This window comes from Euprymna scolopes, chromosome 13, assembly GCF_053919585.1.
Source record: "Euprymna scolopes isolate OS-2025 chromosome 13, ASM5391958v1, whole genome shotgun sequence".
NCBI lineage: Eukaryota > Metazoa > Mollusca > Cephalopoda > Sepiida > Sepiolidae > Euprymna > Euprymna scolopes.
In genome coordinates this window covers 107,440,913-107,457,500 of record NC_136494.1, presented here as the reverse complement: position 1 = coordinate 107,457,500, position 16,588 = coordinate 107,440,913, and the positions used below count along the sequence as shown (strand labels likewise).

The 16,588-nt window shown below is 32.1% G+C and overlaps 1 protein-coding gene across 2 annotated transcripts in view; it reads right to left on the bottom strand.

Annotated features, from left to right (window-relative positions):
- The window catches only part of LOC145292145 (integrin beta pat-3-like), a 106,029-nt gene extending 95,560 nt beyond the window's left edge, over positions 1 to 10,469 (bottom strand). For both annotated transcript variants that reach the window (XM_080138272.1, XM_080138273.1), the window contains exons 1-2: positions 10,042 to 10,469; positions 1,373 to 1,561 (exon numbers count right to left, since the gene is read on the bottom strand). In XM_080138272.1, coding sequence (XP_079994398.1) covers positions 1,373 to 1,561; positions 10,042 to 10,126 — 274 coding nt within the window. In that variant the 5' untranslated portion in view covers positions 10,127 to 10,469. The remainder of the gene's footprint in view (positions 1 to 1,372; positions 1,562 to 10,041) is intronic.
- Between the last annotated feature and the right edge of the window lie 6,119 nt (positions 10,470 to 16,588).

Genomic DNA, 16,588 nt, shown 5'->3' with positions numbered 1-16,588 from the left:
TACTGTTCAAGCGCAAAAAGAAATTTGCCATAGTCCCGAAATTTTCGACTTCCATGATACATTTTCAGACAGGTGATGAAATAAAATTGCGTTTATTGAAAAGTCGATTAAAATCGTTTCAAATCATTAAAAGCACTTAAGCGTGCCTTCCCCCTCATATTGAGCCTGATTGACGAAACACAGACACATGCATATATATATATGTGTATATATATATATATATATATATATGTATAAGTAACAATGAGACTCTTAATCAAAGATGATTTCAAATGTTTTCACCCCCTCCCATTTCTTATGGCAGTGTAATCATGCTGACCTCTTTTTCCTTCATCCTGTTTAAATTTAATATTTTAACATTTTATTTTTATAAATAAAAAATATTTTATGACTTCCATTTGAGAACCAGTATGTACATATATATATATATATATATATATATATATATATATATATATATATATATATATATATATATATATATAACTTACAAATGGTCCATCGCGTATTTCTGTCGATTTGTGGTATGTACATTCCGTAATTGTTTTTTTGTTTTTGTTTTTGTTGTTATTTTTTTTTTTGCAGGTTCTTTACACTGACATTTTCAATCGGTGACTTATGGGTCTGGCTAGTTACTTTGTGTTTGTCGCCATGCACACTTGTTTACTTTATCGTTTTGTGACGTCATCCATTTAAATAGCCATTGGAACAACCATGCACGGTGGATGGCATCATCATTTGTGATGTCATTATCCATGGAAGGTCATTAAATCAAAGAGAGAAAAGGAAATAAATCCTTTATGATGTTTTATCTAGACCAATGGTTCTCAACCTTTTTTTAATCATGACTTGTTTTCTTTTTAATGTATTTTGGTGAACCCTTATAGCTTATTTTATTTTTCAGTATTGTAAAGAAAACCAAAGAACATATATCAACAGTTTATCTTGAAGGAAGACTGAACAGATATTAACGTTACATGTACCATGGGGGTCCACATGGACCCTGGTTGAGAACCATTGATCTAGACGACCCTTCTGAAAAGGTGAGAGCTTAGTAGACTAATAAAACTGAGGGTTTAGTAAAGTACTAAACAGCAAATCAATTAATACACATACAATTATACATTCCATAGGGGTAAAATTATGGTTATGTGATCTTGCTTGTCCCCGTACATACTGAATGACAATAACATCGTCTATTACAACAGATCTGTGAATAATCATTGGAGAGAAATTAGGATCTCTTTTATGACGCTTTATCTAGACAACCCATAATATAAAGGATCACGGGTCGTCTACTGAACGAAACATCTAGATCCTCGGTTATCTATTTGTAAAACTGAAACTGAAACGGTGTAAAAGCATGTTTTACCTGCGCTGAATGCATCACTCATCATCCCAGTGGTCATTCTATCCGATGACGTCATGACAGAAAGTTTCGTCATATCGCTACTCATGTTGACGAGCATTGAATCTGAAGTCGTAAAGGCGATCAAGTCAGAGTCGTTAGATTCAGAACTTCTGGTTTCCAAGGTCAGGGGAAGAGTCGATCCTAACTGCGCTGAAAAAATGTTGTGAATATAAACAAAAATTAATAAAGACATCGCAATGAAGTAAAATAACATATACAATGGCAGAACGTTTAACGAATGCTATAAAAAATATACCCGTCCTTACAAGAACTATATTATGAAAAATCTATTCAAGTCCATTGGTCCCAATCTATAAGTCGGTTTTCAATATATAATTATTTAGGAGAATTCGGGTTCTGTGTAAAAAAGGCCGATAGCCATTAGTCGTGTGCTCTCGTGTAATGAATGAATGCGTGAATGTAGGATTGACATGAAATTCTTAAAGATAAACTAAAGTGACCGAAAAATGGGCTGAAATGACTTAAATAAATAAAAAGTAAATGACTTAGAATGACTTTAATGAACTTAAGGATGAATTGAATGACCTTAAGAATGACTTGAATGCTTAAAAAATAACTGGAATCCTTCAAAAACATCTTGAATGATCTGGAGAATGACTTGAATGCCTTTGAGACTGGCTGGTTGTAAAGTGGGTGATTAAATTAATACAGAAAAGTGATCCCCACTTTATATCACAAAGTTACAAAATAAGTACAGCATGTAGTAAGAACAAATACTACACTTTGATCTTGGCCAAGAAAAGCTTAAAAAGCTAAGAACAGCATCTATTAACAACAGACCTTTGATCTTAACCAAAAAGGTCAAGTACAAAAGTGTTACGGACAGACCGCCGACAGACCGACCGTCCGACGCACCGACGGAGTGACTTATAGAGTCGCTTGCAAAATGAATAAATTTAAATGACTTTTAGGGTCTAAGAGTTCTGCAAAAATTAATGTGTAAAAACACGTTTCAAAAACCGAAATGAACTTTCATAAAAAAATAAAATTAAACCTCACCCCCTATGTTAACCACTAAAGACAATTTCAGGATGCGGTGTTTTTTTGTTTTTTTTTTTGTTTTTTTATATTGAAAGTTAAAAAACAAACATGAACAGAAATGTTATTAGATTTTTTGAATGATTGTCACGTGATGCGACGTCTGGCGAGTAGATGTTTGACGAACAGGCAAAAGATATAACCCATTGATTTAGAATAAGTGCTTTGTGCTAAATTAATGGTTAAATATGGTTAAATTTGTGCTCATTTTTTTTTTTTGCATTGAATACAAATCCCTATTAATCGTACATCGAACGGATTCCAAAATATTTAATTCGCTCCATCTTATCATAAAAACATTCCGTACAAAATTTCAGCCGGATCGATCCAATAGTTTTCGAGAAAAGTGAGTGTAAATATGGTATTGCGGTGACAGATCTCTATTCATCCCTATTAACCATTACCTGTGCATCCAGTATATACCATAATACGTAATTCACTGCACCTTATCATAGCAAAGGTCCATATAATATTTAAGCCAGATCGACTTCCGAGATTCCGCGAAAACTTCTAACCTAAATATAGCTTTGTAGTGATTAATTCTCATTAATCTTTAACTGTGCATCGAAAAGATACCATAATAATTAGTTCGTTACACCTTACTATAATAAAGGGGCACACAAAATTTCAGCCAATTCGGCCCAACAGTATCCGAGAAAAGGTGTAGAGTAAAGGTGGTATTGTTAGTGACAAATACCTATTAACCCCTAACTGTGCATGGAACGAATACCATAATACTTAGGTCGCTGCACATTATCATAACAAAGATCCATATAAATTGCAGCTAGAACGGCTCAGTAGCTTCCAATAAAATTTTCTAGAGTAAATGTGGTATTATGGTGACTAATCCATATTACTCTTTATTAAGTCCTTATTGGAATTACACGGATATCATAATATTCAGTTCGATGCACTTAATCATAACAAAGTCCATGTAAAATTTTCAACCAGATCGGCCTAGTAGTGTCCAAGAAAATGTGGAACGGATAGAAAGACAGGCAGATTAAAAGAAATATTGTACAGATGTGTATTAATATGTTTTCAGTGGTATCATAAAAAGTTCTTATTAATGTTCAATATTATAATGATTTAATATTAAGAATAAAATATTATAATGATTCAATATTAAGAATGAAATATTATAATGATTCAATATTAAGAATAAAATATTATAATGATTCAATATTAAGAATAAAATATTATAATGATTCTATATTAAGAATAAAATATTATAATGATTTAATATTAAGAATAGAATATTATAATGATTCAATATTAAGAATAAAATATTATAATGATTTAATATTAAGAATAAAATATTATAATGATTTAATATTAAGAATAAAATATTAATTATAATGATTTAATATTAAGAATAAAATATTATAATGATTTAATATTAAGAATAAAATATTGTAATGATTCAATATTAAGAATAAAATATTATAATGATTTAATATTAAGAATAAAATATTATAATGATTCAATATTAAGAATAAAATATTATAATGATTCTATATTAAGAATAAAATATTATAATGATTCAATATTAAGAATAAAATATTATAATGATTTAATATTAAGAATAAAATATAATAATGATTCAATATTAAGAATAAAATATTATAATGATTTAATATTAAGAATAAAATATTATAATGAGTTAATATTAAGAATAAAATATTATAATATATTTAATATTAACAATAATATTTTATAATGATTTAATATTAAGAATAAAATGTTATAATGATTTAATATTAAGAATAAAATATCATAATGATTTAATATTAAGAATAAAATATTATAATGATTTAATATTAAGAATAAAATATTATAATGATTTAATATTAAGAATAAAATATTATAATGATTCAATATTAAGAATAAAATATTATAATGATTCAATATTAAGAATAAAATATTATAATGAATTCATGAAAGTGAAACTAAAAATATATTGTTTCGAACATATGTATTTTGTGTTGCTTTTTATTTTATCTTTCCAAGTCACACAAACACATATACACACGCACGCGCGCGCGCATCAAAATTTATTCACACACGGGTATTTCTAAAAATTCATTTGCGCGGGTATTACCACTTTCACCCACACCAAACCCCTTGGGGTCAAGAATCAAGACTCTTGAAAAAGGGCCGACGTTGTAAAAAACACTCTCCTCGCCAAAAATGTGAAATTTTGACCAATTAGGTCTCGATAAAAAAAGGAGCTTCTTAAATATAAAAAGGCCAAAAATAACTTTTTTCGGCAAACGGATAAAATGCGGATAGCTTTCTTTCCTTTTAACGTAAATAAACAAGAGTTTATTTTACATTATCTCATAGTGCATGTCTTTTTTATTTATTGATTCGGAAAAATTATGCAATCCCCAACAATGTGCATATTTTCTTAACATCCGGCAAAACTGAATCTTTTAAAAACGAATTATTCAAAGGAAATTATTCTTTTCATTTTTAGTCAAGCTAATTTTGAAATTATGAAAATTAGCCTCAAATTAGTTTTGTGTGTTAGTTATATGAATTATAAAAGCATTCCTAAGAAATACAAAGACAAAAATGGTTTATATTTTCTCTTTTTTTACATAGGTATCACCACTTATCAAGGCCTAGAGGTCACTCGAGGATAAGGGTGAAAGAGTGTACAGTAGTCAATTGGCCAATATAGTAATTGTTAGTAATGGAAATTCGCTTAATTTGTTAACTTAAGTGGAACGGCTCATCAAGAACTTGTTTACGTTGGACTTGAAGACAACCATATTGTAGTGAGCTGGAAAGCAGGAAAACGAAAGACAGTTGCATATGTGTGCAGTTCTAAGAAAGAAGCTTTGTTCATGGAATGTACGTGTAGGTTTAGGCACAGATAAAGAGTGGGAGGAATTATTGATAGTGTTTTCAGCTAGACGATCGTTTCTTGTGAAAGTTTGGCGAGGGGGGACCATAGATTGAAGTTCAAACTTGCAACATCTTTTCTGTGAGAAAGAGGTTGCAGGGAAGACAAAAGGACATCTCCTACGAGGCTACGAAGTCTATTTTGAAGTCTGTAAAGGCAGTATAAGTCCTTTCTAGCAGCTCCTGCCGAGATGCGGCAACAGTACTCCATCCTCGGACGTACCTGGCTCTTATATAGATAGAGAATTGCATCAGCAGTGAGATATCTACTGGATCGATACAAGGATCCCACAATTTTTCCAGTGGCCTTAGCAACGGATTTGATGTATGTGTTCCATTTCAGATCAGGAGTAAAGGTCAAGCCCAGAAGCTTGTCAAAACATGAAGCCTCCCCAAGACGAAAGCCATTCATTTCAATTGATGCCAGATGGGGATCAGAGCGTTGATGATGTAAAGATAAAAGCTTGGTTTTAGGTGCATTAAAAGTAACCAGCCACTTCTTTCCCAATTGTATCACGTGCCCGAGATCAGAAGAGAGAGAATCAGAGAGAACTTAGTCGTTTATGTGTTACCATAGATAGTAGTGTCATCAGCATAAATATCTACGAATTATGTAAGGATGTGATTTGGAAGATCAATAATGTAGATCAGGAAAAGAGTTGGGCCCAGGATGGATCCCTGGGGGAGTCCAGCATTGATACTGTCGGCTTCTGATTTCTGCCCATCAACTACTACTCTTATGAACCTGTCAGAAAGAAATGATTCAATAATTGAGAAGACATTTCCAGCTATACCATAGCTAGAGATCTTGTGAAGTAAACCTTTATGCCTTTGATATGTCAAAAGCAATGTCCCTAGAAAGGTTGCCGCCGTCGAGAGATTCGCTAATCCTATGAGATATAACTGTAAGCACGTACGTATGTTGTAGATCTAGCAGAATATTGCATGTCACTAAGAAGATTATTTTTGCTTAGATGGTTGATTACTTCTCTATTTAACATAGATTCCAGCAATTTACTCATGACACACAGGAGACTTGTTCGCCTGTTCTGAGAGGGATATGACCGATCACCTGAATTCTTAAATACAGAGCATATTGATGACATTTTCCCGGGTGATGGTAAGCAATTCTCCTTAAGACAACGTTTAAACAGTTTTGTAAGTATGGGCGCTAGTTAAGGTTGAAGTGTTTTGAGTACTATAATCGGAATACCACCAGAGCCGGTGCCTTTACTGGAATCAAGGCTTTTGATTAGCTTTACAACATCACATACAGATATATCACATATCGTGTTTTCTGATACAGGAGGAAATGTTGGGGTTTGGCGGCCTTGACCGCAAAAGGTAGAATTAGCTGCAAAGTTCTTGGCAAAGAGTTTGGCTTTGTCTGATGCTGACGAGATTACCTCAGGTCCATTGATGATAGTTGGGATAGAGCACACGCTTCTGTTCAGGATTCTGTTTACTATATGCAAAAACTGGTGGGAACCAAGCTGCTGCTCAGCTACTTTGGACTTGACGGACTGAGCATACAACTCTCTTGCGTTCTTTATTACTTTTTTACAGTGGTTACTTGCAGTCCTGAAAGCGGCTTTTGTCTCAGTACATCTATTATGTTGGAAGCAATGGAAAAAGTGATTTCTGTGCGCAATAGCAACCGCACATTCTGGAGAGAACCACGGTTGGCTGTTAGGTCTTTGAAAACATGTTGTTCTTTTAAAATTGCTTTAATTTGGATATAATTTGAAAAAAATATTTACGGCTAATTTTGATGGTTTCAATCTTGGCTTAACCTTCTGATAAGAATATATTTGTTTTGTTTGTTTTTTGTTTTGTTTTGTTTTTTGTTTTTGTTTTTTTGGGGAAATCTACGAATTTAACGAATTCAGATGTATTTACCTTTGCTTTGCTGCACATTAGGAAAATGAAAACTAAGATGAATATAATATTCCGAAACACACAAATAATCATGTTTTCACGGTCACAATACTTCTTTTATCTGAAGAAGGTCATACATTACGACGGCCGAGACGTTGTCACGCGTCGTCAACTCCCTAGAACAACAGCCCGAAACACGTGAAATAATAAAAGGTTAAATTCAAGAGAAAATAGGAAAAAAAAAACTTTTGTACAGAGTTTCCAAACCCTTGAAAATTATATGTTAGTTTATGCTATTATCGTCTGGTTCATATTAACTTAACTTAGATAAAAGAACGATTTTTAATGTAAGGAAAATCTAGCTCTTTCAAAATGGTGTTCAGGATTGTAACAAAAAATACCTCCGTTTAGAAGGATTTCGCCTTCATTGAGAACAAAAAGAAAATGAAGTGCAGTGTCATAACAGATATTATACTTTGCTTTTTGTGTGCTATATTTAAACGTTTCGGTTAGTTATTGCAGTAAAATGGAAAATGGGAATACACCTGAAACATCCTATTATAAATTTTCGTACTGTCTGTGTGTGTGTGTGTGTGTGTGTGTGTGTGTGTGTGTGTGTGTGTGTGTGTGTATGTGTGTGTGTGTGTGTGTGACGCGGTTTGTCTCAGCCTACAGGCAATCCACTCAGGCAAGTTGGGTACCGAAATGAAACTTATGACCCAGTGGATGTTTTAGTGATATTTATGTCCATGTTTGGTGTATGGAAATGCAAAAAAAAAAAAAATGCAAAAAAAGTAACGATTAACTAAACAACGTTTTATTTACTGGATATATTTCCGGTACAAGGACTCAAGTTTGCCTAGCTGGGAAAACATGGGTGCTTGTTGTTAAAATAACTATAGGATCATGACAGTAGTTCGAAATATGCAAATAAGTTAAATTACGTGAGTTATTGAAATGGTGTTTCCTACAGTTTTTGCAATGAAAATATCATATATATATTTGACTGCCTGGGTACCTGGCGTTGCCCGGTTGTTTGAAGGTGTGTGTTGAGTCAAAAAAAACAGTGGTAGTAGGCAGGCAGGCTCAGACCCGTACCGCGAAGGAGGAAAACAACATGCAAAAAAAACGTGACGTCTTTGCTGTTGTGTCTATCGCCAAATCGGAAGTGACAAAGGTTTAAATTAAAGCTAGTCAATCGGAAAGAGGGGATGACTTTAAAAAATATCGACGAAAATATCGACCCCCCCCCTGTAGAAATATGCCCAATTGAGAGTAAAAGAATTAATATTTTTAGCCAATTTTTCGATATTTGTCGCCCGAATGGTCGAGATTCAAAACGATACCGATCTCTTGAAAATCCGTCGCCTCTGTCGATATTTTTATACATACATACATACATACATACATACATTTAAACAGACAGGTGCGATTAATATTATAGATTATTTGAAAATTACAAAAACCGAAACAATCGACATGATGATAACATATAAATAAAAATTTCCATTTAGGAAAAATCCGTCTACAATCACGTTCACACATCGGTTCTTGTAAGATAATGAACGTGGACAATTGAACGTGAACAATACTTTATATAACAAAAGTCTCTAAATTCAAATTAATCTATAAATACCATATACGATCTCGGAATTTACATGGCGTAATACAGCACAAAGAAATGAAGGCGGTTAAGTAGTTAACAACAAGGGCTGACAACCTGAGTGTACCAGATTCGAACCCAGCCTGTTCCACAGAAATATTTTTGCTTATAGGTATTGGCAACTTTTATAGCGTCCTTTTTGTAAATACCCGATGTCTTTCTAGAAATAATGCTAATTAAGAAAATATCTGAAAAATTTACTGAATGGCGGTTTTCTTTTACGGCATATTCAAATTCTTCGGGTTATTTAATGCCAAATCCCATAATTTTGAAAAAGATTTTTATGCTTCAAGTAATTATATCTTCAAAATGTAAAAAAAAAAAATTATCTTTTAGCACCAGCTATCGAGGAACGAATGAAGAAGAAGAAGAAGAAGAAGAAGAAGAAGAAGAAGAAGAAGAAGAAGAAGAAAAGGAAGAAGAATCTGATTCATACGAAATTAATGAATGATGCTCAACAACAACGACTACACGTCAACAATAAAAATAACATTTAAGAATTAGTGATGGGACGATTCCAATAATTTTTTCCAATTCCAATACAATTACCGATTCTGATTCTTTCTTAATCTCTAAATATTTTACTATAAAATGGGTATTTTGTTCCGATTACTAAAAAAAAAAACGTCTTAAATATGCATATATTTTCTCAAACGTAAAAACTTGTGAAGGGGGTGATCTATAGATTTTAGTTTTACTGGAAGTTTAAATCAATAAATATTGATTATTTTATTATTACTATCAGCAGTGGAAGATATTTTTCAACCAAAATCAAATACAAAAGAGAATTAAAGGAATCGTTTTGGCATCGGAAAATAGGTACATTTTTTTCAGATTCCGATACCGATTCCGATACCCCAAAATGTTCCGATTTTTCTGGTTCCGATTAATCGTCCCAACGCTAATAGTATTATACATTTCTACGAAAATAATCAAAGATATTTAAATCTTCAAATTTGTGAATTTTTTGCTAAATATAAACACGTTTCCTATTTAATGAGAATGAGTATATATATTTCTATTTTTTTGTCTAATTCATTTTAAAAAAATACACACCAAAAAAATTTTATTGAAAAAAAAAGAGAAACGAAAAAAAGGAATAAGAAAAAAATGTCCCTACCTAATGCTGTTGAAATATACGACGCCATGAAAAGCAATAAGATGGTAGCCATTTTGTCGGCGATTGTTTCGTAAATCTGAGACATTATTTCGCTTATCAGTCCTTTCCAAATACACACTTCTACATTAACTGCGGCTCGTGCGGGCTTTCTGTGCGGCAAAACGACACCACTGCTTCCAATGCAGCAACGTTGTTTAATATAAGTAGGTGGGTGTGTTAATGCTTGACCATAGGAAGGGGAAGAGTAGGGGTTCTGTGTAATCTTGTTATTCACAGACCAGTTACTTCCGTCAACTGAACGTAAACTAAAAAAAATCAAATAAAAATGTGAACCTCTTTAACATACTCGCATCCGTACAGACATTTATGCTTAGGTGTACTTACTTAAATACGCTTTGTGTCTCTGATTTTATATCTATTTTTATAATGAGCTATTATGTTGTATGTAACAGTAAGGGAGATAATTCCGTATACATACAAACGAACATAAGAAACATTTTTGCAACTTGCGTTTTTAAGACGTACACACATAGGAGCCCACAGGGAGAGTTATAATTACCTACCAGACATCATCCTTGAGGACCTTTGGTTTTCCGTCTCTTTGATTTCCATCTTGTGATCTGCTGGGACGACAAAATCTAGAATTTGGCAGTTTCTTCCCTTCTTGTTAATTATTATGACGTCCGATATCTTTACTTGACTCAGTTCATCCGTTTGTAACTCCCTATCCTAATTATTATTCACTCACTAGGAGTTTTCACATAGGTCAACATAAAAAAAAAATCCTTTTGAGAACAAACTGTGGTGTTCCCTTGAGTCTGTGACAACAAGTCTCCACAGATTTCCAGTAGATTTCGATTAAATTTGAAAATTAATATGCGTTATCGCAAAAGCCCTTTACCATTGATTTCTCGTTGTTAGCGACCATTGGTTTTCACTAGGATTCTAGTAGCAATAATCTCCCTTTCCCCAAGGCAAACATAGTGCCTTATATATATATATATATATATATATATATATATATATATATATGTGTGTGTGTGTGTGTGTGTGTGTGTGTGTATTTTTATACATAGGCATCACCACTTATCAAGGCCAAGAGGCCACTCAAGGATAAGGGTTAAAGAGTGTACAGTAGACATTGGACAATATAGTAATCATTAGTAATGAAAATTTGGTAAATTCGATAGCTTATATGGAACGGCTCATCAAGAACTTATTTACGTTAGACTTGAACACAACCATATTGTAGTCAGCCGGAAAGCAGGAAAACGGAAGACAATTCCACAGGCGTGTAGTTCTAAGAAAGAAGCTTTGTTCATGGAATCTACGTTTAGGTTTAGGCACAGATAAAGAGTGGAGGGATTGTTGATTGTGTGTACAGCTAGACGAGTGTTTCTTGTAAAAGTTTGGCGAGGGGGGACCATAGATTGAAGCTCAGTTGAACACCTTCCATGAAAATAACGATACATCAGAGACAAACTCGCAACATCTCTTCTGTGAGATATATATATGCATGTGTATATATATATGTGTGTATATATATGTGCATGTGTATGTGTATATATATGTATGTATATATATGAATGAACCCTTTTTTGGGGTTAACGGCCAACTAGCACCATGTGTGTCTGTATGTATGTGTGTGCTTGGGTTAAAAGGGCTCCCATAAGCCGTGGTGAAGGAAACCTTTCTACGAGAAGAAAATCTCTGATTTAAAAAATCATAAAGCGGGAGACCAGTACCCGCATTAAGCTGGTCTGCAGTTTAACTTGTTGCTGGCTATCTTGCTCTTGCTTGTTGCTGGATCTCAACATTTTGAACCGAGAGAGAGACTTAGCTGTCGTACAAAGCTAAGACTCTGTAACATCATATGTGTATAGATACTCTCTCAGGCATTTGTCTATAAAAATGGTCTTGTGGCGATGGAAGTCATTTTTGGGCTCATGAAATTCAAGTGTCTGAGGGAGTGGCACTCGTCTGACAAGACGTTGCAATCATCATCATCATATATATATATATATAAATATCATTGGACCATATTGTAAATATATGCGTGTTCAATCAACATTCTTATCTACCTCTCAAACGTTGCGTTAGTAAAGTAAAGAGGAACAATATTTGCCTATCCCCAATTGGTCACTTAATTACGTTATGGTTTATCTTTCTGTTTCTTTTTCTGAGATTTACTGGATACTAGTACTAGAATTTACCTGGTCTTATGGATACTCTTGCTATGTTTTGGAATGGATTATCCTGCTACGTGAGGGAATATCATTAGGAGAAAGTGCACCATTATTAGTATGAGCCAATGTATAGCCCTGTCGATGAGATTTTATTTGGGCTTTGAATATTATGTTATTTGAATATTTGATCATGGTATATTTGTAGGCTAAAATATCCTCATGTCAAGTTGTCCTGACACACCCAAGTACAAAGAGAACGAAGACACTCGAGTATAGTGTCTAGTAGGTAATTCAAACTTATATATATATATATATATATATATATATATATATATATATATATATATATATTATTGGTAGAATTGTTTAGTTATTTAAACAAAAACACAACCAAAATGTGTCAACCAAAGAGTGCTCAATGTTTAGACAGAGCAATATGAATATGTTAAATAGCTTCTTTCTTAGAACTGCACGCCTGTGGAACTCTGTTCCGTCTGCCTGCTTCCCTCCGGACTACAACTTGGATGTCTTCAAGTCTAATGTTAACAAATTCCTAATGAACCACCCCCCTAATTAAACACTTCATAAAATCTCCTCACTAACGTGATGTACTTGCAATAACCCTTATCCCTGAGTGGCTTCCGGGCCTTGATAAGTGGTGATCACTGTGTAAAAAAAAAAAAAAAAAAAAAATATGAAAACTAGTGGCTACACATATGAAAATATGTTTCACCATCCCGCTAGGGAAAATCACATCATCAGGTCCAGAATATCTCCCTAAATCTAGATATTCTAGATCCTAGATATTCTTGGCCTGATGATGTGATTTTCCCTAGCAGGGTGGTTACTGAAACATATTTGCATATGTGTAGCCACTAGTTTTCATATTTAACATATTTTCATATTCAACACACGCACACACACACTCACACACACACACACACACATATATATATATATATATATGTATATATATGCGTGTATATATATATATATATATATATATATATATATATATATATATATATATACGAGAAGCATTTGAAAAGTAATGCCTCCTATTTTTTAATTCCGTCTGAATGGATTGCGGGAGATTGCAAATTGCATTGCTATGATGACTGAACTTATGCATTCATGATGATGACTGAACTTATGCATTCATGATGATGACTGAACTTATGCATTCATGATGATGACTGAACTTATGCATTCATGATGATGACTGAACTTATGCATTCATTACATGAAAGTTTTATCTCTCTGCTGCAGATATTGACTTCGTGAGACTCTAGGAAAGCAATCCTTGTCACGGACGTGCGTCCGAAGCAGAGATGCGTCATTGGGTTCTTTGCAAAAGTGTACTGAGAATAGTGGTGACGATATAGAATAATAAATTCTGGAGCATTCAACGTTGCTTGTTTTATGGTACCAGTTTTGTCTTCCTAGGTCTTTAATCTTTTTATGAAAAAAATTGGAGGCTTTATTTTTATACGACCTACGTATATATATATATATATATATATATATATATATATATATATATATATATATATATATATATATATATAGGAAAACAATAAGAATGGAAAAATAAAGTCACAAAAACCATATATTGGTGAATATAGAATGGTTCATTTATTCGATAAGGGTATACATACATTTAGTTGGGGGATAGGGAGGACTCTTAATGCCAAGGCATTTTTAAGCCTAATGCTTCTCATCAGAAGAGTAGAGGAGATGCTAGGTAACATAATGGGGATGCGACGTCTAACATGGGATTCATTAGGAACGAAATAAATCAATAAAATTATAGATGATATTGGGGGGGGAGTTTTATCGAATTCTAAGATAAAAGAGAAGTGTATTATATAGAGTGTACTGAAAAAAGATGTATAGGGTCTCTATCATAGTATTATACTCCTACAGTTAAGACTACATACTTTATATATATATATATATATATATATATATATATATATACATATACGTTTTATTTTTTATTACCGTATCTTTCTGTTAAGTTACATTAATGTTTCAGCTACTCGGCCGTTCTTTGGCCGTCTGTAGCTTCCTCAGACTTTTACAGTCTGAGGAAGCTACAGACGGCCAAAAAAAAACGGCCGAGTCGCTGAAACAATAATGTAACTTAACAGAAAGATACGGTAATAAAAATAAAACGCATATTTGCTCTGCAACAGTATTGAGCACTTTCTTCAGTTTTTATTAATTACCATTTCCACTATATATATATATATATATATATATATATATATATATATATATATATATATATATATATATATATATATAGTTCAGAATAAAATAATCTAACAATCAACTAGTATGGAAACCTGTGATTATAAGTTTTACAAAATATTATTGGCAGTAATATTCTATAAGTACTATACCACCTAAATAAAAATAGTATACAAGATAGAGAAAATAAATCAAATTTTATTCATTCAATAAATTTAAAAATTTATGACGTGAAATATTTAAATTTCATATTAAATGATCCTTATTATTCTATGTAAGACAAAGAATACATTTGAAATATTATAACTATAGGATTTCGATGTCTACCATCTCCCCAGAAGATAAAATATTAGCAAATAGTTATAATGGTTTACACCTTATTTGCTAAAGTCAGTGAGATATGGAAAATCTCAATTAAAAGTTGTTTAAGTATTTAAATGTCATAGAGTAAGGGAAGTTAATGAAAAGGATATAAAAATTCACGTCCAAATTACATTGTAAAATCTGAAGTGAATATTTTTGCTAGCAGTGTGGTAAAATGACCCAAACTGTATTTTTAGTAATCCACATCACAAGGTAATGGTCCGAAGTAGGCATTTTCCTGGGGTAATTTTCTTTGTTTATATAATGGGTCCGGTAAAAAAAATTAATATGGGTTCGGTGGATCTGTTTATTAATAAACATATAATTTAATATATTTAATATTTTTTATAATTATAGAACATGAGCTTCAAATTCCACTCCTAAATAACTTCAAATTGTTAATAAAATAAAAATAAAACGGCTTTCAGTAGACAGGCCACGCAAATTAAGAGAAACTGAACTGATAAGAAAAATGAAAAATGAAAAAAGAAAAATTAAAAATTAAAAAATTAAAAAATTAAAAATAAAAATAAAATGAAAAATGAAATGGATAAAAATAAATAAATAAAACAAAATAGAATGAAATAAAATAATATAATAAAATAAAGTAAAATAAAGAACAGAAAAGAAAATGCTTACGTGTAATAAAATAGTGAATATAAGAGAAGATAAGATGAAATAAAATGAAGGGGAAGGGAAGGAAATAAATTAAGGAATAGGGAGAGATAGAAATTATAAAATAATAATGGAGAAAGAAATAGAGGGGGAGTATTAAGGAGTTATAATATTTCAAATGTATTCTTTGTCTTACATAGAATAATAAAAATCTTTTGATATGAAATTTAAATATTTCACGCCATAAATCTTTTAATTTATTGAATGACTAAAATTTTATATATATATATATATATATATATATATATATATACATATATATATATATAAAAAAATATATATATATTTATATATATATATATATATATATATATATATATATATATATATATATATATATATATATGTTGGTTCTGTGTATGTATAGAAGTTTACATAATAATATGAAAATATTAATGTTCGTCCATATTACTTGGATTAATCCGACTACTGTTCTCATCTTGAGTGTGACTTTCAGAACGTTTCGGTCGATGTAACCTCCGACCTTCTTCAGGTGTATCTTGTCGAACTGGAGAATGTTTCTGTCGAACTCGGAAATTTGGACGGAATTTCGAACGGAAACCTTTATTTACTTCACGGGGGTAGCATGCTCTTGTTCCCTCCGCCATGATGGAACAAGAAGTCCTAATTAATTCGTAATTGTATTTTTTCGCTGAGGATTGAACCTTAAGCCTTCAAGAGAATATCACTTATTACAATTGATTTTTCCAAATAATCTAACCACTGGGTGATGGGTCTTTGCGGAGGTTATATCGATCGAAACGTTGTGAACATGCGTTCTCAATACGAGAACAATAGTTCGATCAATCCAAATAATACCAATCATTATCTCAAAAATTCAGAAATGTCATTCACGTTCATTTTTATGCTATAAATATCAATAAGTGTAATATTTAATCATGTGCATATGGATGCGAAAAAGTTGCGATAATGTCGTTGTACTGATTTAATTTGATATTGATGCGAAAAAATAAAATGGTTGCTGTCTATATACATGTAAGCATGCGTATGTGAACTTCTATTCACAAGTCCAAATTTGTTCCTGCATTAATTTCTTTAAACATGTT